Source organism: Lissotriton helveticus, chromosome 3_2, assembly GCF_964261635.1.
Source record: "Lissotriton helveticus chromosome 3_2, aLisHel1.1, whole genome shotgun sequence".
In the NCBI taxonomy this organism is placed as follows: Eukaryota; Metazoa; Chordata; class Amphibia; order Caudata; family Salamandridae; genus Lissotriton; species Lissotriton helveticus.
The window spans coordinates 191576953-191599912 of NC_136062.1; the positions used below are offsets into that span (position 1 = coordinate 191576953).

Below are 22960 nucleotides of genomic sequence, written 5' to 3' on the forward strand. Positions count from 1 at the left end.
ATTCACCACCGAAGAGAACTTGCAATGTCAGCAAATCTACGCGTTGGAATTTCCAAGGCGGCACTCGCTCAGCGACTCTTTTCGTTGCAAGTGGAGTTGCGGTCTGTTGTACGCCTTTCCGGCCTATACCACTTCTGCCCAGAGTGCTGAAGATCTGGTGCGACCAGGCCCAAGTCATTCTTCTGGCACCAGATTGGGCTCGAAGAGTATGGTATCCCGAACTGCTCAACATGACCATCAATCCTCCGATCAGACTGCCTCTTAGGGAGGATATTCTGTTGCATCACCAGGGGTCCTCCACCTGAACCTGTCTAATCTTCACCTCCTTGCTTTCAGATTGAGCGGCAGCAGTTGACGTCTTTAGACCTGCCTCCTGAAGTCTGTGACGTAATCTTGGCAGCCAGGCGGTGGAACTAGTTTGTGGCATGGTGCACAGCAAAGTCTGCGGATCACCTTTCTGACCCTCTTTCTGAAGTACTCTTGTTCCTTCTCTCTTTAGCCCAGCAGGTCTTTGCTCTGGGCACTATCAAAGGCTACTTTTCTGCCATCTCCGCTTTCCTTCTGCGGCCAGATAGGCCTTCTCTTTCAAGTCCCCTGTAGGTAACCGTTTCTGGTAAGTCTTAACACATCTTTTTTCTCCAATTCCGTTTGTTATGCCTCAGTGGAACTTGAATCTTGTGCTGACTTATTTAACTCTTAAGACTGCTTTCCTGGTAGCCATCACTTCTACTAGAAGGGTGAGTGAGCTCCAGGCTCTTTCCTCAAAACCCCCTTTCCTGTCTATCCATCCGAACAAGGTGGTTCTCAGGACCCATCCTTCCTTTCTTCCGAAGGTGGTCACTGCCTTCCACATCGGGCAGACCATTACTTTGCCCACCTTCTTTCTGCATCCTTCAAAGGAAGACAAGAGGCTCCACCGTCTGAACACAAAACCTGCACTCTCTGGATCGCACAAAACAGTTCCGGGTGGATGATCAACTGTTTGTTGGCTATGTGGGTGCAAAGAAGGGTCGGGCCGTACACAAACACACCATTTCTCGGTGGGTCGTGTTGTGTATTAAGGCTTGTTACTCTCTAGCTAAAAAGGAGCCCCCAGTGGGGCTACGCGCTCACTCCACCAGGGTTACAGCAGCCACTACTCCCTTGAGAATAGGAGTGCCTCTACATGACATTTGTCAGACGGTCACGTGCGCATCACTGCACTTCTTTGGCCGTTCTGTTCTCCAGGACTTTCTGGTGTGATCTTGGTTCGCAGACCCACCACCGGGGTTGGTACTGCTAGGGTATCTATTCTAAGGTAAGGAATATATAACTAATGTGTTTCTTTCAGATGCACAAGTTACTTACCTTCAGTAACAATATATCTGTAAGAAACATTAGTTAGTTATAGATTCCTTACCGCCCCACCACCCTCCCAGTTCTGCAAACTGATTTCTAGGGTTAAGGATACCCTTTCAGGGCCCTAGTTTTGTGCACCAATGATCCGTGTCTTACATGGCTCTGCATATCTAGCGCGGAAAGTAGTGTACAGAACTGACATCAGCACGCAAGGGCTGCGTCTAAGTAGCTGTCGCAATGTCATCCCGGCGACCACGACGCCGGACGTGGAGCCGACCGACGCACAGAGGTACTGCAGACGAAAAAACTTTCCGGATCCAGTGTGACGCCTGGGGGTAATTCTAAGGTAAGGAATCTGTAACTAATATGTTTCTTATAGATATATCATTACCGAAGCTAAGTAACTTTTGCTTCATGGACAGAAAGGAGTAGAGTACGATGCCGAGTGAGGGTAGGCGAGGGCTGAGGGCCACCAGGTGTTTCATGCTGAAGGGATGGTTACGGACTTCAGTCTTCTACGAGTTGAGTTTAAGGCAGCTGTTCCTCATCCATGCTGCGACTTCGTGCATTCCTTCCTTAAAAAGTGGAGTCTGGTCGTGGTGGGGTTCTTGGTGAGTGAGAGAATGAGCTGGGTGTCGTCAGCGTAGGAGATTAGGCTGGGGCTGTGCTGTTGGATGATGGCGGCGAGGGGTTGGGCTGAGTGAACCCTGTGGGACTCCACAGTTGATTTCCGTGGGTTCGGAGAAGAAGGGTGGTGCCTTGTATGCCGGCGTTGTGTAGTCCTGCTGTTAGGATGCGGTGGGAGACGGTGTTGAAGGCTGCAGACAGGTCAAGCAGAATCAGGGCTGTGGTGTCGTCTTGGTCGAAGAGGGTGCTGATGTCGGTGGCGGCGAGTAGGGCGGTCTCAGTGCTGTGGCTGCTTTGGAATCTGGATTGGTAAGGGTCGTGATTGGAGTCCAGGAAGAGATGGTGGTCTGGCTGGTGTTGCCGGGTAAGCCGACTGCGGGGACGTGTGTGTGGTTCTTGAAATAGTTGTAGAGGTTCTTTATCTTCAGGTGGAAGTAGGAGGCGAGTTTGTCACAGAGGTCCTGGGAGGGGTTGATGTACGTTGCTTCGCTACGGGGCTTGGTGAATTCCTGGATGACACAGAGAAGTTCCTTGGGGTTGCTGGAATTGGCGAGGATTCTGTTGTGGATGAAGGTTCTTTTGGTGGTTCTTATGCATTGGTGGTAATTAGTAATGGCATCCTTGTAGGCGGTGTAGTTTGTTGGTGTCTTGATGTCTCTCCAGTTTTTCTCCATGCGTCTGCAGGTGCGTCTTGCTTCTTGGAGCTCTGTAGTGCACCAGGCGGCTTTCCTGGGGCGGTGCTTGTCGGGGTTGCGCAGCGGGCGAGGTTGTCTGCGCAGTTAGTGATCCAAGTGTGGAGTTCCATGGCTGCGTGGTTGCCGTCTGTTTAAGCAGAGGGGTGTGTTGCCATTGAGGGTGGAGTTGAGTTGCTGCTTAGTGACTCTGTTCAGTTTTTACGCAGGTGGCTTGGGTTTGTGGACGAGGACGTGCACGCAGTGGTCGTCGGTCCAGGGGGGCTGTGTAGTGTGGCTGAAGTGAAAACTGATGCCTCCTGTGAAGAGGAGGTTGAGAATGTATCCTGTCTTGTGTGTGTCGGTGTGGTGACCAGCTGTTTCAGCCCGATGTTGGCGAGGTTGTCGCGTAGGGCGGCAGAGTTTGGGTCGCTGAGATTGTTGAGGTGAAAGTTCAGGTCTCCGATAAGTACGTAGTCCATGGTGGTGATAGCGTGGGGTGTGATGAGATCAGTGATGGCATTGGCGAAGAGTGCTCGGGGCAGCGGGGTCTGTAGGCGAGGGTGCCACAGAGTTGAGTTGGGGGCTGGTCTGATCGTGTAGGTGTTCAACGGAGGGTAACTTGTCGTTGGGTGTGGTGAGGCGCAGGACGTTTTTGTGTGCGATGGCGATTGTGGCGGTCCCTTCTCTGGATCTTGTACCCATCAGGGATGGCGATGTCTGTGTCGGGGGCCGAGGAGGAGTTGGTCCAGGTTTCCGTGAAGAAACAACGTCCGGTGAGAGCCGGTTAAGGAGGTTCCAGATTTCCGTAGCGTCTCTGTATCGAGCGAACGTTGAGGAGGGTGCATCTGGGGGCGTCGTGGTGTTGGGAGCCCGGAGCGGTGCTGAAGGTCTAGCTGCAGTCAAAGCAGCAGAACTGGCCATGGGTCGTGCTAGGTGTGGCTTGCTGGCAGTTGTTGTGCCAACCGGGGTTGAGTGTGAGGAGGGCGAAGGCGTTGTAGCAGTGGATGGTGGGGGATCCATGGTTCTTGGTGCTGGTCACGGACGGGCGCAGATGGGCTTGCCTTTGGCGCGCCGGCTGCGCGACTGCTCAGCGGCCGCTATTAAGTAGGGAAGGGGGGGGGGAGGACGTGCAGCTGGGAGGCGGGTACCGTGACAGTCAGGGGGAGGGGCCGCAGGGGCAGAGCGACCTCGAACCCTACCAGGAGGATGGTGTCAGAGGATAGACGGCGGAGCAGAGCACAGCGGAGCTGCTGGGGAGAGAGCCTGCCTCAGACCAGAGGTCTTGATTGATTGATTATTGAACTGTTCAAGCTATCACTTTCTAGTCTGTCTTAAGCATCGTTTTAGGAGACTTTATCTTGCAGTGTGTTAATTTTAATGGCACAACAAGTTACTCATCTTATTGTGTTGCTAAGCTGTCACGCCCAGTAAATTTCCCTTGGCGCTCTCTGGCAGTGCAAGTATAGCCGCTTCACATTTGAAGTGGCGGGAATGAACAGGTATCCCATGAACCTCTTCGACTTGCCTGGACAGAATCCATGCTAGGAACAGGCTTGCCTGACTGAGTTGCCAGATATATTTTTCTGGATTCCCATTTCCCTTTGCCCAGAGCCAGCACGTACTAGGAATTTAGACTAGTGTTATTAGAGGCTTTTATTAGAAGTCATGCTGAGGTAGAATGTGTTCAAAATAATCCTAGTGAATATACCGTAGTAGCAATAAAGAATATAAAGAATGTAGGTGTTACAAAAGGGGTATTTCTGTAATTCCCATTCCTTCTAAGAGTTCCTATATTTTAACAGCTAAAAAGTCTTCCATAGTGAGAGGTGGAATATATCATTGCATGCCAGGTTGGCAAGGGTCTGCCACCCTCTGCTCATGCAGACCATTCTATGGTATTCTGATAAGCCACTCTCTGAGAATCGGTAACTCCCCACAAGAAAATTTGTATGCCTTTCCTCCACCTCTTGAGAGCAACGGCGTCATTTATAATGTTTCTGCAGGAGTATCCTACGTTGTCCTTATGATCGGTGATGTACTATGTGAAGAATTTCATAGGAATTATAATAATTCAGTATAAGAGTATACAGCGCAATCCCCCCCTCGTACATTGAGACCCTAGCGGGTGAGTAGTCTCTCTTAACATTCACTGATTGATTGATTGACTTGGCCTTTACACACATTGTCCTTTCTCATTAGCTACTTGCTTTAGTGTTAGCAGTGACTTGTGATAAAGAGCGATCCTAGATCTATTAATCGCTAAATAATTTCTCACAGTTGAGACCCTGCCCCTAGTTGAGTGGTCGGACTATTTTCTGGTCTCCTTAGTGATGCAAAATAGTCCACAAAGGAGAGATAAGCTCTGGTTCAGAGAGACTATAGATCATGTTCTTATGATCTAGAAAACTCTCCTGAAGGGCTATATGTATTTTCCTGCACGAAGCATTTCAGTGGAGTTAACAAACGGTGTGAATGGTTTAGCCTGTTCCTCTTTAAGAGAATGACATTCATGGAATCATCTTTTTGCTCCACTCAATCCTAAAAATTCACGGTAATCTCTCAAGTCATGCAAGTTATATCTATACTGGTCCACATCCGACAACTTTGAATCTTTGCACTAAAAGCAAAAGTATGACCGCATTTCGAAATCAAAATCGCATTTCTCCAAAGCACAGATTGATTTAGCTGAAACCTACCCCAAAAGATTGTGAAGCAGAAACCAACCTTTCTCCTCCTCCTTGGTCAACAATCCCGCAGACAAATCTAAGAACTACTCACTATTATGGCAACATATAGTTGAACTTTCTCGATCTCAAAGACCTAGCTCTTACATCATCAGTACTAATGAGAAGGAGCTGTCTGGCTTTCAGTGAGAGAACCCAACACAAGTTACTATTGTTAACATAACACTATCATACTTCTCAGTGACCAGATGCCTTTGACTTTACTTATGCACAGATTACCTGTTTGCTCATTTTTCTGCATCAATATTTTTCAAAACAGTCTGAGAGGGTCAATTCCTTTGCGACCTCACCTACAGTGACCAATTCAATAAATTGGTCACTTTACTGTGGTGTATCTGACTTCTAAAAAAGAAATATACATACTACCATCCACAGACCTTTCATCCACATAAAAAATGTGAAAAGGAAAGAAGACACCTCACGGTAGCAACACCAAAGGGGGAAACTGACTGGTACTTGCCAGAAAAACCCACTTATCATTGGTTACCTTCTTTCCGAAAGGAAAATGTGTGTAATTGTCAAGACAAAGCCTCAACCCCATGAAAACAAGAAGAAAGAACCTAAAAGTGAGTGTACTTCCTATAGGTGCAAAAACAATCCACGTGTTCAAGGATCCCGTGAGAACATAAAGATAATCCTCACCATTAAAAATTGGTAAAGCTAACTTGCTGCTAATACCCTTTATTCCTTGCTGTAAGCTTTTCCACGTTAAAAAATGACTCCTATCAAGTCATAATTAATAACAACTAGCCAACATGTTTCGTTGCTGTTATCAAGTTTAAGCGACTTCGTCAGGGCTAGGGATCCAAACTTTCGTTTTCATGTGGGGTTTGCATCAAACCTGTGATGGTAGTAACAAAAGACAAGAAAGATAAAAAAGGGTAAAAAAGGCCGTAACTAACTCATTAATGACAATTCACATGGCCATATTGTACCACACCAATGTTTTGAAATTTTACAAAAGTGTCGTACCATCAGGTTGCGTCACTACAGGATACCTGCAACCTCAATGAAACGGAAACCACGCGTCGCAAGATCGCGCATCCGTAGGGTGACTGCCACTGGGTCTTGTCACCTGTAGGAAATTTACAAAGCAGAACAACCCCATGACCATGGATGATGGACCTTCTAAATACTCACACCACGGGTATAAGGTACTCTTCCACATCACCCATAGATCAGAGGGAGTATCACACATTCAATCTTTACAATGGTAGATATGTCGGCTTCACATGCGAGCAAAAGGTTGTTACTCTCAAAGCAACCTCCGTAAAAACGCACGATATGTAATTGCTACAGCAAGGCTGTCATTATAGCACTTACTCGAAACCTCACAAACACACATGCTGTCATGCAGACTTCCTCGACTGCCATCCATACTCTTACCGCGACCTCGGACCTGTGGCGTTTCAAATCATCCGGCCGCCATGTCTGCAACTACGGACCAAATAAAGGTAATGTGACGTGACACGTACTCTGTGGTCACATGGCTGCAGCGCCGGAACAACCCATGGCGGGCGCCATCATGGAATGGGGAGGATGATGTAATTAACTTGCTCCGACTATGCATCACTCCGTAATTGTGGTAATGTTTTGAGACAAACGACAACCAATGAACGCTGGGCGCTAATTAGGTCTTGCGTGCAATTTTTTAACATCATTGCGATCATAGAACTTGCATATCTCCCATTAATATAAGGAACATCTGCATTGATGGGTTCAGAAGGTTATGCCTCTGCGTTTTCCGGTTTGTGGAGGTCTGCCATTACAAACTGCATGACATGCATATTACGGTTGCAACCTTCATGTAAATTACTGAGTGATGCATAGTCGGAGCGAGTTAATTACATCTGCCTCCCCATTCCATGATGGCGCCCGCCATGCGTTGTTCCGGCGCTGCAGCCATGTGGCCACCGAGTACGTGTCCCGTCACGTGACACGTCACTTTACCTTTATTTGGTCCGTAGTTGCAGACATGGCGGCCGGATGATTTGAAACGCCACAGGTCCGAGGTCGCGGTAAGAGTATGGATGGCAGTCGAGGAAGTCTGCATGACAGCGTGTTTGATTGTGAGGTTTCAAGTAAGTGCTATAAGGACTGCCTTGCTGTAGCAATTACATATCGTGCGTTATTACGGAGGTTGCTTTGAGAGTAACAACCTTTTGCTCGCATGTGAAGCCGACATATCTACCATTGTAAAGATTGAATGTGTGATACTCCCTCTGATCTATGGGTGATGTGGAAGAGTACCTTATACCCGTGGTGTGAGTATTTAGAAGGTCCATCATCCATGGTCATGGGGTTGTTCTGCTTTGTAAATTTCCTAAAGGTGACAAGACCCAGTGGCAGTCACCCTGCAGATGCGCGATCTTGCGACGCGTGGTTTCCGTTTTATTGAGGTTGCAGCTATGCTGTAGTGACGCAACCTAATGGTACGAAACTTTTGTAAAATTTCAAAACATTGGTGTGGTACAATATGGCACATGTGAATTGTCATTAATGAGTTAGTTACGGCCTTTTTTACCCTTTATCTTTCTTGTCTTTTGTTACTACCATCACAGGTTTGATGCAAACCCCACATAAAAACGCAAGTTTGGATCCCTAGCCCTGACGAAGTCGCTTAAACTTGATACCAGCAACGAAACATGTTGGCTAGTTGTTATTAATTATGACTTGATAGGAGTCATTTTTTTAATGTGGAAAAGCTTACAGCAAGGAATAAAGGGTATTAGCAGCAAGTAAGCTTTACCAATTTTTAATGGTGAGGATTATCTTTATGTTCTCACGGGATCCTTGAACACGTGGATTGTTTTTGCACATAATGGAAGTACACTCACTTTTAGGTTCTTTCTTCTTTTTTTCATGGGGTTGAGGCTTTGTCTTGACAACAACACACACATTTTCCTTTCGGAAAGAAGGTAACCAATGATAAGTGGGTTTTTCTGGCGAGTACCAGTCAGTTACCCCCTTTGGTGTTGCTACCGTGAGGTGCCTTCTTTCCTTTTCACACTTTTTCTGTGGATGAAAGGTCTGTGGATGGTAGCATGTATATTTCTTTTTTAGAAGTCCGATACACCACAGTAACGTGACCAATTTATTGAATTGGTCACTGTAGGTGAGGTCGCAAAGGAATTGACCCTCTCAGACTGTGTTTTGAAAAATATTTTCGGTGTATCAATTCAGGGACAGCCATTTATTGATAGTGAACCTGTTGAGTGGGGGGCTGGTTGTCCTGTTGTTCCCCCTGAAGCTCCTATTGCATTGATAATTTTTCTGCATACCTGAGCAATGTCTCCATGTAGGAAGAAGTAAGACTGTTAAAAGGTAGGGCAAATCACCACTTCTGAAGAATAAATAAACACAGGATGACTGAACTCAACAAATGTAGTCTTTATGATAGTGCTTAACAGCAGTGTGGCAACATTGCTGATATTGTTAATTTCCAACTAGCTTCAGAGCTCGATACTGACTGAGACGGCCATTCTGCAAATAGTAAAGAATACATTACATATCCTTAATCCGACTTACATATCCTTAATCCGATTTACTCAATCTTTCAAACATATGAGCTTCATTGTATGTTGATGATCATGATATTTTTCTAAAATTCTTCAAGATCTAATGAATGAAAGGTTACTTAAATGGTTATTTAATTGGTAATCAAATCTTCAGCTTAGCAAGGTGTGACCCAGGTTGTCATTCTTTCTATACCTTTTTCAACCTTCAAATTAAATATTTGTTCTTAATAAATCACTATGTAGATGATACTGGACTGTATACTTTTTTTGATCGCTACTCCAGAGGACGCCTTCCTTCTTTTTTTTAATTGTCTGTGATGTCGAGGCCTGGTGACTAAACACTCGTAAACCGCATCCTCTGACAATTGAAGATCTGCTGATTACGGACAATTATATTCCTTATCGGTTAGATTCCCTTTGTGTTCTTGGTTTCAAGTCTCCAGTGTTTAAATGCACTTATTCCCTTAACGGTACAGTGGACCAAAAAACGTCAAGAACAGGGGTACTTTTTACATGTGTATCAAATTTAAAAACCATAGTTCAGTCCTTGTTCTTCTGGAGATTGGACTGTGGTATTTTATTTTTTGGGGTGATGCCAAAGGTGCACCTTGTGCCTTAGACTATGTTGAATTGTGCAGTAACGCTGGTAACAGGGTAAAAAAAATGCAAGATGATGCACCCATCTCTAGTCAATGTGAGGACTATATTTGTTTTGCTCTTAATTTATAATGATGTGGACAGCAAGACTTGTTCTACTTTCGAATGAAATTTAAAGTCCAATTGATGCTGCACCTCTCCTGGCTCACTCTTTTCCATCTACTTTTTTCAGGTATTTTGATGGCAACTTGGAAAAGCTCTTTGCAGAGTGTCATGTCATCAATCCCAGCAAAAAGTCTCGGACACGTCCGATGAATACTAGGTCGTCTGCACTGGACATGCCATGCCAGATTTGTTATCTGAATTACCCCAACTCAGTGAGTACCCCGCGACACAAGGCAGGTGGATATGGAGTTTCTCTATACAGCGCTGCAGTGCACATTTACTGTAATGGTTAAAGTGACTCAGCCCAGGTCATATATTATTTAATGTGTTGCACTCCAACTATTTTACTTAATACTGTTTTTAAATGTTTTCTTTGAGTTGCTCTAATATAATGTGGTTGTAAGGAGCGCTATACCTATTACTGTGTACCTGATTTACAGATCTTGTATTCCCTCTTTGCAGTTTTGTTACCAACATTTTAACACCATTGTATCACATTTGAAATTGGGAACTTGGTTTTAAAATTATAAGATTGAGAGGACAAGTAGTTGATTGTGATCTATTGAAGACTGATAAAATTAAGTGTCTCAAACAAGCCTAGTCTTAAACGAGCTTCTAGACGTCTGCCATACATATGTAAAACAAAATGCAAACATCACATTCCTGTCATAAAAGGTAACTAATATTATACAGATTCATATTTCAATAAGATGGAGCATTCTGTATTATTCCAGGATTCAATATTTCTTAGTGTTTGACACCGAACAAAGCTGGGAAAGGATTCCATAGAATTGCATCGGTCATTTCACATCCACGCCTAGTGTGGCACAGCTTTGGGGCACAATGTGTGGGGTGAAGTTAATCTTTCTTAGGGTTTTCACAATCATGAAATACCTACATGAATTTGGTAGTCAGTGTAGTGTTTTGCCACAAAGGCAGAGCACTCCTAATTTAAACTGAGTATTCAAAAATAACTATCCATGGTCTGTTCATAACCTAGAAATATGATCATACTTCAAGCCAAACACTTTCTGAATGGCTCTATTTTGAAAAGCATTCAACATCTTGATAGAAGACTGTGAAACAGTATGAAACTACTTGCAATAATGAAATCTTGAAATGGTTGATTCCTAACAAATGGCGCCTTTTGACAATTTGTGTAAGTGGAGATGAGATACCTTAACACCAACAATGTATAGTTAAATAACAACTTAAGTAGCAGGTATGTGTTAAAATTATGCTCAGTTGGGCTCCTGATCATGATATCCTAAGCGGATAGTCCCTACGGGTTTCTTTGCCTTATTTTTATTTTCAAACTTTGGGTTCCCTCCTTAATTATGGGACCATAATAGAGTGTTTCTCTGGCTTGTATAGCACATGCTTCAGGATGTATAAACAGCCATGCTCTTAATTCCTCTGCGGGTATGCACAATAGTCATACTTTTTCCTGCTGATATATGTAATTTGAGGGTTTTTTCTCAAGCTAAGTCATACTCTACTATAAATCCCATTCCCTTTTCTTTCAAGTATTATTCCTAGCTGTTTTTTTTTGTTCGCTTCAGCAGCCTTTGCTGCAATACTCGAATTTCAAGACATACATCTTGTGTGATGCTACTTAAATCATCTGAACAACCTGCATTCTATATACTTTGGCAAGATCACTCAAAAACAAACTAATTTATAAGCATGACAATGTGACCACATTGTCCTTGCAAAATACTTAAGTACATGTACTCTGAGATGGGGCGCAGTACTGCTCAGCTCTTGTCACTTAAAGTGAGAGAGCCTACTTGGAGATGCTCTTTTTCCTGCATGGAGTTTGACCTCAATATGGTCTTATTTTGGGGTTCCGAATTTACTAATCATTGCAGATTAAGAAGTGTAAGAAACGGAAATAAACTACGGACAATTTCCATCTGTACACCCAGAATCTGGAACAAAATCCCCTAGTCGATATGGACTGCCACAATAATGCTTGTATTTAGAAAAGCGTTTAAGCCATACCTCTTTAAAGAACACTTCATCACATTAGTTTGACAGTCAACAAACTACCTACCTCTCTGAGTCAAAGTAATGCTTATCCTTGATGCTGTACAGTGCTCCGCTGCATTGTCATTAAGTTCCAGTTATAAAAATACCAATTACGTAAATACATGTATACCTACTTCTGTATATACCATACTTACAGTGTGAAGGTGTAGAGGTTCCCACAGGTTAAGATGAGTAAGCAAGAAGTCTTATTAAAATTTTACTATGAACGAGAATTACAGACATAAGATTGCACCTGAGGTGATTGGGTAGAAGATAAGGTGTTTTGCGTTCCCTATATAGCCCAATGTCGTTTTCCCTATATTAGCCTAATTATGCACATTTTAGGGTGCTTTCGTTTTGCACAACTTGCAAAATACCACACTTGTTTTTGTGCCACATTGTATTTTCACAGATAGTCAGTACATGTTATTGTATTTTGTTCTTTTCATGGGATTTAACTGGAACAGCCATGCAAGGTCAAACATGATTGCTCCTGGTTGTGCTCTGTGGTCGGACACTAGCACCTAGACATAATAGAGAAACCCAGCTGCTGTTTTTCAACACATCTGTTTTTTCATATAACCTGGGGCGTATCGTTTTAAAAACAGACCAAGCGGAGACTTACACACAAAGCAAAGGCCCTGAAATGGAATGGCTATCAGCTGCGATGTAGGTCAGCTATCTATGTATGCCAAGGTATGGGGTTCGCCACTACACCCAGGGAACTATATAAAATACTTCCCTTCAATAGTAGGGGTGGGTTTAGGAAAATCTGTCATACAATATGACAGCGCATATTGTTGTATATGGCCTTTTAATCATGGTAATGACATTATTGACCTGCATTTTTTCAAATTGTGGTGCAGTTATAGCATATTAGAGCATGATGGTTTAAATAAATATTGTCAGCTACCTTTGTGCCTTTTTATTTATTGTTGACAAGTATGAGTGAAAGAACAAAAGGGGATGACCTGCTAACATGATCCCTCAGAGGGTCGAGAATGTTGTGTTCTGAGGTGCCAAATCACTTGCCTCTCTAGGAAAGTTTAGAGTGCAAGTGAGGCCTTATAAACTAGTTGGATTCGGGCCCATAGGTACTGCTGTGTATAGTGACTCAGTCCCTACATGCTGATGTTCTGTGGTCCAGGGATGTGGGATTACTATAGCCCGACGCCGAGGACAGATTTTTTGGGGTCACGGGCAACAAGTTTTCATGTGTAATCTGTTCTTGGGACAAGTATGCCCAACACCCTGCAGCACAAACCCATTGGCTGCCAGTTTGCAGTACCACATTATGGATCAGGAAAGAGCACTGTCTGCAGTTAAGGTAATATTTTTGTCCATATGATAATGCTGTTCAAACTTGTATTTATGGTTCATTAATTGAAAGTCTTTATTAGGGTGGGCACTCTTAAGTAAATGTAAGCTCTGACTACACAACGGACAGTGGTTCCAGTATAAAAATGTATACACATGTTTTTAAAGGTTAGCAATATGAGGCTATGTATAATGCTCTCTGATTTGATGCAAATATTTGCAGAAGCTTGAAAGCAAGATTGATGGATCTTTGCTTTAAAAATAAAATGTTTTAAAAAAATGAACGGAAAAAGGAAAAAAACATTTAGCTAAACTACTGTAAAATGTCAGGTACCATTTCTTTGCAGCATTATTTACGAACATGTGTTGATACATGCTAGTATTTCCCGAAAATATTCCTAATGGAAAATCAGTGTAACCAAAAAGATTATGAGAAACAAAAATAAACAAGCATTGGCAAAACCAGTTTGTCCGAAATTGGTAGTACGCTTTTTAGTTTTGTCAATGTGTGACTTCTTTTGGCATGGTTTTTGTAAGTCCTTATTGGTGTGGGAGCTGCCAGGTGCTTACCATTATAACAAAGAATGGCAAAAGCAAAAACATTTTCGGTCTGAAAAAGCACACACTGCCGCCAAAGTTACTGGAACTGAACAAAACTACTTTGTGTGTCGATATGCTTCTTGTGAAAGAGCACAATGCTGTCACTCACTTTGAAGCCAGTCGATACAGAGAGAGAGACAGAATTTTAGTAATCTCAAAAGGTCATGGTCAACGCACGACGAAATTGGGAGCCCAATTATTAAAGTCTCAAAAGTGCACCAATGGTAGATGTCCTTGCCCAAAGTGCAGGTTTGCGGCTTTCATGAATTCCCTAGAATTTACAGTAGTAGGACAAGAAATAGTACTCCTAGAAAATATTTGTGAACTACATTTTAGCATGAGCAAATGGGCGTGTAGATTTGCTCATTCGAAAATCAGAGTGTTTACAAATTTACTTTCCCTCCAACCACTTGTGTAGGAAGGTAGATCCCTGACTATGGTTGCCCCAACTTTTTGCCTGGTGTTTTGCTGGTTTTCTGACTTAGTTGACCTGAGGCCCTGCTATTCAGGACCTCAGGCCTACTGCTCTCTCTGTAAAATGGATTCCATGTACCCTAGGTACATATCTAATTGGATACTGAGTCACCTTATCAGTCCCTGTACAGTGTACCTTAGGTACCCAGGGCATAGGTGTACCCAGGGCCTACCAGGGGCTGCAGCATGTATTATGCCACCCCTGGCTGGCCATCCAAATCTGACACAACTGGCTGCACGACAGCTGGGGCAAGGTGGTGTACTCACCCTTTGCTTTAGATATAGTATTCCTATATCTAACCCTAAAATGGACACACAGATCTCCTATCAGTCACTCCTATGGCAGGCCTTAACAATCCTGAAGGCAGAGTGCTTGGAATCGTGTGAGATGGTGCTCTGGCATGAGCTGAGCCTGTCTGCGGCTTTCGGGATCCATCCCTTAGCCGTTTCCATGATATCGCATACCATATACTCTTAAGTGCATTATAATCCTCGCGGTTATATGCCAACTCTGGTATCGCTTTATCAAAACATGTCAAGTAAGGTGTCATACGAATTGGAATACTAACCCCTCGCCAATTCTGGCGACGGGGTTAGCATTCCACCCTTCTAGAGGGACACGACATGTATGTAACCCCTAACCCCGGTTAAAGTCAGACATAGCCTCAGCTCCACAAAATGGATGCTGCCACCGAGACACAAGTCTGCCCTCCTGCTGCTGGGAGTCCTCCCAGAGCAGGAGGCAAGGACAAAGGGTTTCCTGCCAGGGGCGGTGCCAGCACCGTCCCAGACAGGGTTTTGTGTATTCCAGGTAGGCAGGGCTACAGAGGAAGGTGACTGCAAGTGGCACCCCGGTGCTCACTGTGCATAGGCCGGCTGAAACCAGTTCCAGGGGCACTCCAGCCCCTGGCCTGGGGAAAGCCCGCCAAGAAAGTGGGTGTAACCACCCCCCTCCTGGTCCCACCCCTAGGGCAGGACTTAGTCGCGTGCCAGCCCCCTTTTCCCAGATAAAGGTAGGGACTGGCCCCCTTCCAAATCAGATCATCTTTGAATCCTGATACCACTTTCCACGAAAGGACTTCACGATTTCTTCCTCAAGATTCTCCCTTGTGGCTAAGGAGTAGTCACCCTGCATCCGCAGGCACCATCCAAGAACACTGCGGTCTGCTGCACGTCCTTCCTCCGGAATCCGACTGCCCAGCTCGACGAGACCCGGCTTCCCTGGCACCTCTGACCTCTACCCACCTCTACAGCACAGCTGAGAAACGTGGGTGCGACGAGACCTCGAGGGACCGGCCATCGCCAAGACTGCACGACTTCTGCACAGCAAGCCCACCGAGTAATTTCCTGGTGAGTGCTTTGGGGTCCGAGAAGCCCCCACCCTGAGCAGCTCCAGCACCGAAGAGCAGCCCCCCAGCATCTCCACGATCGGCGTGGGGCCCTTCTGCTTTTTGCTGCTCACCGCGTTGTTTGGCTACTAGCCCGCTGGCTTGTGGCCTTCTGAACGACGCCCGACGACAACACTGCTGCTAGTCTGGTTGCTCCAGATTGGCCCTTACTTCCCTCCATCGGAGAAGTACCCTGGACCCTCCGGGTCCGGCTAAGACGCCATTTTAGGTCCACCGCGTGGGCCTTGCATTTGCCAAGACTTGTTGCCCAATCCTGGGTCCAGCGACGTCGACAGCAAGAACCTTCGTGGGACAGCTCGCACCTCCATCCTGGTCGCCGACAACGCCTCCTGGTCCGAGAGACTGCAGAGCCCAGCAGCGCCCACTCACCTGACTGCGGTGACTTCGCCCGGTGCCATCCTGGTGCCCACTTAATCACTGGCTAGTGATTCAAGAACTTGGTCCCCTCTGCTTTCAGGTTTTCTTCTTCCTTGATCCAGGCTTGGATCCATCGAACTTTTCTTCACTGGTCGCCTGCCAGCAACTTCCTTCTTCCAGGCTCCTGGTCCGGCACGAGGATTCCCGACGTCTTTTCAGACCTATGCAGCTGCAGCCCCTGGGCTAGGTAACTTCGGCATTTCGGTGCCCCAGCATAGCCTCACTATCTAAGGGTCAGGATCCACTGTCGTTTTCTCCCTACCAGGTCGGGTTCGCCCGTGAACACTAACTTTGTGAATTCTAGCTTCCATAGACTTTGTCCTGCATCCCGCGTGAGAGTGCACACTCTGCACCCGAGTTCCCTAGGCCTCCTGCTAGTAATCTAAAGGTTCAGTAGTCCAGTCCTAGCGATCCCAAAGCCTCTGAGAATCGTTACTTACCTGCTAGTAATTCGCATCCCACTTTTAGAGTATATGGTTTTTCGTGCCCCTCGGGCATTTGTGTATAACGTGCTAACTTAAGTATTTTTATAAGAGTTTTGTTGTGTGCTTAGCACCCTGTCCTCATAAAGAGTACAGGGTTGTTGTGATTCTAATAAATACATTGTTTATTTTCATAACACTTGTGTGGTGTCCTTTCACTGGGTGTTCAAGGGGTAATGTGATGGTAAAACAGCTGGCTTAACACGCCCTCTAGAGTCTTAGCCTTAGACTGCTCGTATCCATGCTACTAGGATAGCTGGTCTATAAGGTTGACTTACAACCAATCATCAATAAGGGTTGTTTGGACTGATATATAGTGATCACTAGAATAGTGAGCACTGCACATCAGGCCAACTTCTCACAACTTGTTTCCCTACTCTGGAAGGTTTTCGTCTGCCAGGACATTTCCAAATTTCTCAGCAGGGAAAAGGATTAGAGATGAGTTGTTGAAAACCCTTAAAATATGCAGGTTAGTAGGTTTGCACAGACTCAAGAGCACTCTAACCCAGGAACTATTGCTTACCATTCCCTTCAGCCCCAGTATGTAGATCTGCGGAAAAGTGGCAACATAAGTGGATGTCAAGTATTCAAACTCTACTATGGTATGAACCCTTGCACAATCAGAGAGGCTATATCAGAGCTCCTATATAATGAGATTGCTGCCATAATTTGTTTCCGCACTATCAGGCACCAAAGGGACAAGTGGGTTTAGTTACAAGACAAGTAGAGTTAGAAAGCAACCTGCCCCATGGACAAGTAGATATTTTATTAAATTCCACACCCCTGGTGGTCCCAAGTATAGGTCTGTTCCTGAGCGGAATCCATGCAACATGGTGTCCAACGTTTGGTCTAGTTCTTATGTGTGGGTCTCCTTAGTAGTGCTTGTCCACAATACCTTTGCACCTATTACCAGATACGTCCATGGTGTTTGGTATTAATCCTCCTCAGTGTTTAGAAAGCAACTAATTCTGTTGGTTTTTCAAGCTTGAATATTAAAAGGTTAGAACCCATTATGTGTTCCACTTTGAATCCATTTCTGTTTTTCTTATGGCTGCGCAAACTGTAGCCATTCTGGCTAATTGCAGTTCAGCAGTTTATGCACATTTAGCCCAGTATGGACTCCCTAATGCAGGGGTCCTATTATCTATGTAGTGGAAGCGGATGCAGCATATCGCCTTGAAGTTTTTGTTATTGATGGGTCACATTTTCTGCTGTGGATGGAAATACTAACACATTTTATACATACACTACACAAGCAGTGCCGAATCCACATAGACCTTATGCGCTTATTGAGATTTCTCTCACCTACACGGAAAGCTAAAATTGGTTCCTTTGCGCCCTCCCACACGTAGCTACACCTGTACGCTTGTTATGTTATTGCAGTTTATAACGCGCGCAGCTACTCAGTGTCCCGGCGCGAGCCAAGAGGAATAAAGAAGTGCCAGTTAAACAGAAAGGTTTTGAGCTGTTGATACTGAATGCTACGTAGAGCAAATGGAAGCGTGTTCCTATCCGTGGCGGCCCTAAAACCCAAAGGGCGGCCTCCCATTCTTTGGATGTGAATGCAAGGTATCTGGGAAAGAAGTTGGGAGGCTGACTGCAATTGTCTAGCTGGAGTATAGAACCATAAGCGCTTCCTAAGATAGACTGGGCCTGAAGTGTACAGGGCATGGTGTGTCAAGATCACAGCTTTAAAATTAACACTTTGGGTGACCAGCAACCAGTGAAGAATGCTTAGGTGTTTTATAATGCTGCATCTGATACGGATCTTAAAAAGAAGCCTGGCATCCGCATTCTTGACTACCTGCAGTTTGTTGAGGATATAGCCGGGAAGACCAATGTACAGAGCACTGGCGTAGTCGCTATGTTGACTATATCAGAGCCCGAGTAACCGTTTCTTTGGTAGCCCTGGGAAGAAGCGGGAGGAATTTCTTGAGGGATTTAAGTATCCCAAAACAATTCCCTGCAAGCCTCTTGATCTGAAAAGAGAGACAAATTCTCCTCAAACTAAACTCCCATGGTCTTCACAGGGTGAGCCGGGGAGGAGTGCAAAGGATATTCTGGCGACCAGAGTAGTTCTCGAAACTGTGGGGGGAACTTTCCGATTTTTCTACATTGCACTTTAGCTGTGCCAATGAAAAACAGCTGTCAGACACTCCTTTGCCTCTACGGTTGACCACGCAGAGTAAACAGAAGCTGGGTGTCGTCAGCGTACGCAACTGTTTTTGCTTCGAGATCCTCTGCCAGCTGAACCAAAGGAGTGACATAAAAGTTGAAAAGCAGGGGGCTCAAAGAGGAACCCTGCGCCACTGCAGCTTAGGTTTCCATACTAACGATGTGGCGACCTGGCCAGTATTCGTTGGATATACACCATACCTTGATATGGCTAATCAACACCTTGTACAATCGCAAGCTTTATACACTAGTCTAATGACCTTGTACAGACACCTAATTAAAAAATGTTAACTCACCTTGTTGGCACGGTCATTAAGGATTGGCTTGCAAGGGCAAGCCCAGTTGGCTGCAGTTCCTTCCAAGTCCTGTAACTGTTTATGCGTTTATGGGCAAAAAAACACTAATCGTGAGGAAATTTCAATGTGGATTGCCCAAAAAAACTATCCAATTGCTGCGGTTTCCCCCCTTACGGGACCACAAGACAGAGTTTTGACTATGTGCTTACCTGTTGGATGGTACCTTGTATTAGAGACTGTAACACTTTGGGAACAGTTTTTTGCTGCGCTGAGTTTTTTGCTGCGGTCTGTACTATCTGCCATGACACTCCCTCGATGTCCATCTTACCAGACGTACTCCGACAGATACAGATGAACATGGGGCAGCTGCTATCCTAGATTTGGTGATGAAAATAATAGGAAACTCAGCCATTGTATCCGCAATGATTTTGTCGAATATTAAAGGTAAAGCAGCAATATAATAATTTCACTAAATGGCCGGCTGATCCCAGGGTTAGAGATGAATGCAATACTTGGTGTGTTTTCTGCTCCGCCCTACCACCTCCCCACAATTCCTTAAACGTCCTTGTTAGGTCTTTGTATTGGAGGAATCGGCAGATGGGAGAACAGAATCCTCCACAAAGTCCTCGAAAGGAGCAAGAGATTTCTGGTGATGGAGGAGATCTCACTGTATCTAGTATCACCCTACTCCAGAGTGATAGTTGTTCAGTTGTAAAGGTAGAGATTGAGTATCCATGTGGCAATCCAATCAGGGGCAGGTTTGGCGAGTATCTGGGTGTCCACCGTTTTTGACACCCCTCGCCTCCAGCATTTCAATGCTGTGGTCAGGAGCGGTGATCGCTGTGGGCTGTCCACCGCCTGGTTAAGCAGTTTGGCTAGCATCTATGATGGACCTGCCATCCCCCCGGCCCAATCTGTCTTAAGCCCCTTCCCTTCCAACCATTGTGCAACCCATTGAAGCTGGGCAGCCAGGAAATATAACTCGGTGTGGCACCCGAAGGGCCTCCTTCCTTCATGGGCTGTTGTAAGACTGCAAAGGACATTCTTTGCCTTCCTGTGTTCCAGATAAGGTCTCAATAGGGAGTTTAATTGACCATACCATTGATAAAATAATATAGTGATAGCAGAAGCATCACCGTCTTGGATAGAGCGACCCGGGCCATGACAGGTAGGGTCTGGGAACTCCAGAAACGGACACAGGACCAAAAGGATCGAAAAGCCCTCCCCAGGTTACCCTTCCAAAGATCTTAGTGTGATATACATAGATCCCTAGGCACCTGAAAGTAGAGTGTGCCCAATTGAGTTCCACCGGGACACAGGAAACAAATAGGTCTTACTCCTATTAACATTTAGTCCCGATACCTTTTTAAATTTCAAGAGCTCGGCCATAGTGGTGCTTGTTGCTGCGTCAGACCGGTATATCAGAAGATCATATGCATATAGAGAGATGTTCTCGCCTTCGTCTGTGTATGCCCATGCCCTCACCGCCCGCAGTAAACCGAATCATCAGTGCCTCAATCGCTAAGGCGAACAGAAGTGGAGATAAGGGGCATCCCTATCCCCGAAAGACTCCATATTGCTGGGGAAACTGTCTCACCTGTACGTACTGTACTCTCCACGTGGGCTTTCACATAATAGTGTCATCTGTTTCAGCCATTCTTCCCCAAATCCCATCTGTTGGATTACTTAATACAAATAATCCCACCTGACCATGTCGAAGGCATTCTCTAGATCAATCGACAAAGGTGGTTTGTGAGATAGTTTGGGTTTCCGAGTGGAATAGACCGAATAGAGTCTCCGCAGATTTAGAGAGGTGGTCCTTGATGGTATAAAGCCATTCTGGACTGGGTGTGTTGAGGCAAGCATGTGTAGGCGCAACCGAAGTGCCATGATTTTACTAAGAATTTTAAAGTTCATGTTTAACATTAAAAAGGGCCGAAAGACTGTTGTGTCTGCTTTTGGGGAGAGGGATCAGGACTGCGTCACGTAGCGAGTTTAGATGTCTTCCCAGCTGCAGGGATTCTACAAAGAGGGCCACCAGCCCAGGGGCCAGTATGGGGGCATATGTAGAGTAGGATTCCGCTGGGGCGGGCCCGGTGTCTTCCAAGCAGCCATATTTTTAAAGGTAATTTGGAATTTGTGCTCTGTCACCTGACCTCCCAATGCCTCTCTAACTTGGGGATCTAGTTTCCAAAGCTGTAATTCACTCAAAAAGTTCACTTGTATTTGCAGTATGATCAGGGTTGGAGCACTGTATAGACCTTTGTAACATTAGCAAAAGAGGACATTAATTGCCTCTATCGTAAACAATTTAATTGCTCCTACCCTTCACTTGTGTGATCGGAGACCCCCTGGATTCCAGCCGAATCAGCTACGCTAACAACTGCCTCTAGCTCCCTTCCTCCTCTTGGATCTTCGTGAAAATATTCTTTTTAGTCACGGCACCACAGCTGTTCTAAGGCCTTATTGCTACCCGCATGTGTGTCCCTCAGGCCTTCCAAGTCTTAAGCCGCCGTTCCCTGAGCGTTCCCTAGCTGATACAATTTAACCTCAATTTAATTCAGCTCCTAATGCAGCTTTCTGGGCCCCTATTGAGTGTCCTAGGAGGTGCCCTCTTATCAATGTGTTATTCTAGTAGTCTCGTGGGCGCTGTCTGTGTTATCTGAAAAGTAATTATTTATGGTGGACTGTAAGGTTTCCCTAAAACAGATTATCTTCCAAGGCCACCCGATTAAGCTGCCATAGGGGGCTCAAAGGTCGGTTCCTCAGTGGCCTAAACTGAAGGAGCAACAGACTGTGATCTGACATTGTAAGTCCTAAATATTCAAGATGAGGATTAACTGTCCCAAGGGCACTTGAGCAAAGAAAGGCATCTATTTGTGTATGCAGGTGGTATATGAATGAATAGAAAAAATAATCTTATATTGGCATGTTGTGTCCAAGTGTGCCATCCAATCCTTCACCTTTGTGTTACGGTGTGCCAGGTCCTCTGGCAATGGAGGCATCAAATTGTTGTGTTTCTATCTAGGACCCTAATTCGATATTCCGAATGTATGCCCTTATGTGGTTATAATAAATAATATCCTTATAAAGGCATAAGAATCATATCCATGTTTAGTAATAGCCCATGCAGTCCAAATACGGCAAGGCTACTCCCCTAGACTCCTAGAAAGTACAACGCGTTCTTTAAACAAACCAAGCCTCCAGCAGCCCGGGAAATCCCCCTGCTCTTGTTTTGATTTGCACATGAACTCCTAGAGTCAGAAAGAACTGTTAGTTCTTGGTGACGTCTTATGTCCAACCTTACGTCAAACCCGGCACCTTTCAGGTATAAATATACCAACGTTGCCTTAAGCAAACACACAGTGGTTTGGAGCAGAGCGGCTATCTACTTGCCCAAGAGCCCAGCTGATGCGAGAGCCCACGGACGCCGCCCCTCCCTTTTGACGCACTGAGAAAGACACTGTCTTTTTCTCCAGCCGAGAAAATCCAGCTCCGGTGTTTCCAGCCACCCTTGCGGGTTGCTGGGATATCGAGTCCTGAGAGAGAGATACCAGACCTCCTGCATTCTATTACCCAGGTACGGAGCTGACTAAACCCTTGAGAGAATTCCTTGGCAAAACCCAACTTAACTTAAACTGCAACTTACTTACTCCTTCCCACGTATTAGGCTTAGGTCAGGTACACCGGGGTAGGCGTAGATTAGAAGCACCAGTTGAGTACGTTAGTCAATGTTTTATGTATGTATATATTTTATCCATTTTAAAGTATCATATGGCTAAGAAACCATATCAATGCTTTTACAGTATTTCATAATACTCCTTTTACTGTACGCACTTTACTTTATGATAAGTATTGCAATTGTGGCAATTCATTTCTCTTGCATGAGAAAGAAGACTGCTCAATAAATAACACCTTTTATTGAAAACGCCTGTCTCTCTATTTCTCTGCACTCTGGTGAAAATAAGTATGCACGATTGACTGAGTAAAATAGCTGTCTATTGTTTTCACACGACTCTAGAGATACACTCTTATTCAGAGAGAGCAAAGTTGTCATGTTTTATGGTTGTCAGAAGCTAATCCCTTCTTGTCTATC

General features: G+C 45.1%; 1 protein-coding gene across 2 annotated transcripts in view; it reads left to right on the plus strand.

Annotated features, from left to right (window-relative positions):
• ARIH1 (ariadne RBR E3 ubiquitin protein ligase 1) overlaps positions 1–22960 on the plus strand; it is a 501132-nt gene that overhangs the window by 145243 nt on the left and 332929 nt on the right. Inside the window, exon 3 of one of the 2 annotated variants that reach the window (XM_078685029.1) lies at positions 9731–9896. In XM_078685029.1, the coding sequence (XP_078541155.1) occupies positions 9731–9896 (166 nt within the window). The remainder of the gene's footprint in view (positions 1–9730; positions 9897–22960) is intronic. The other variant, XM_078685030.1, reaches the window with a different exon arrangement.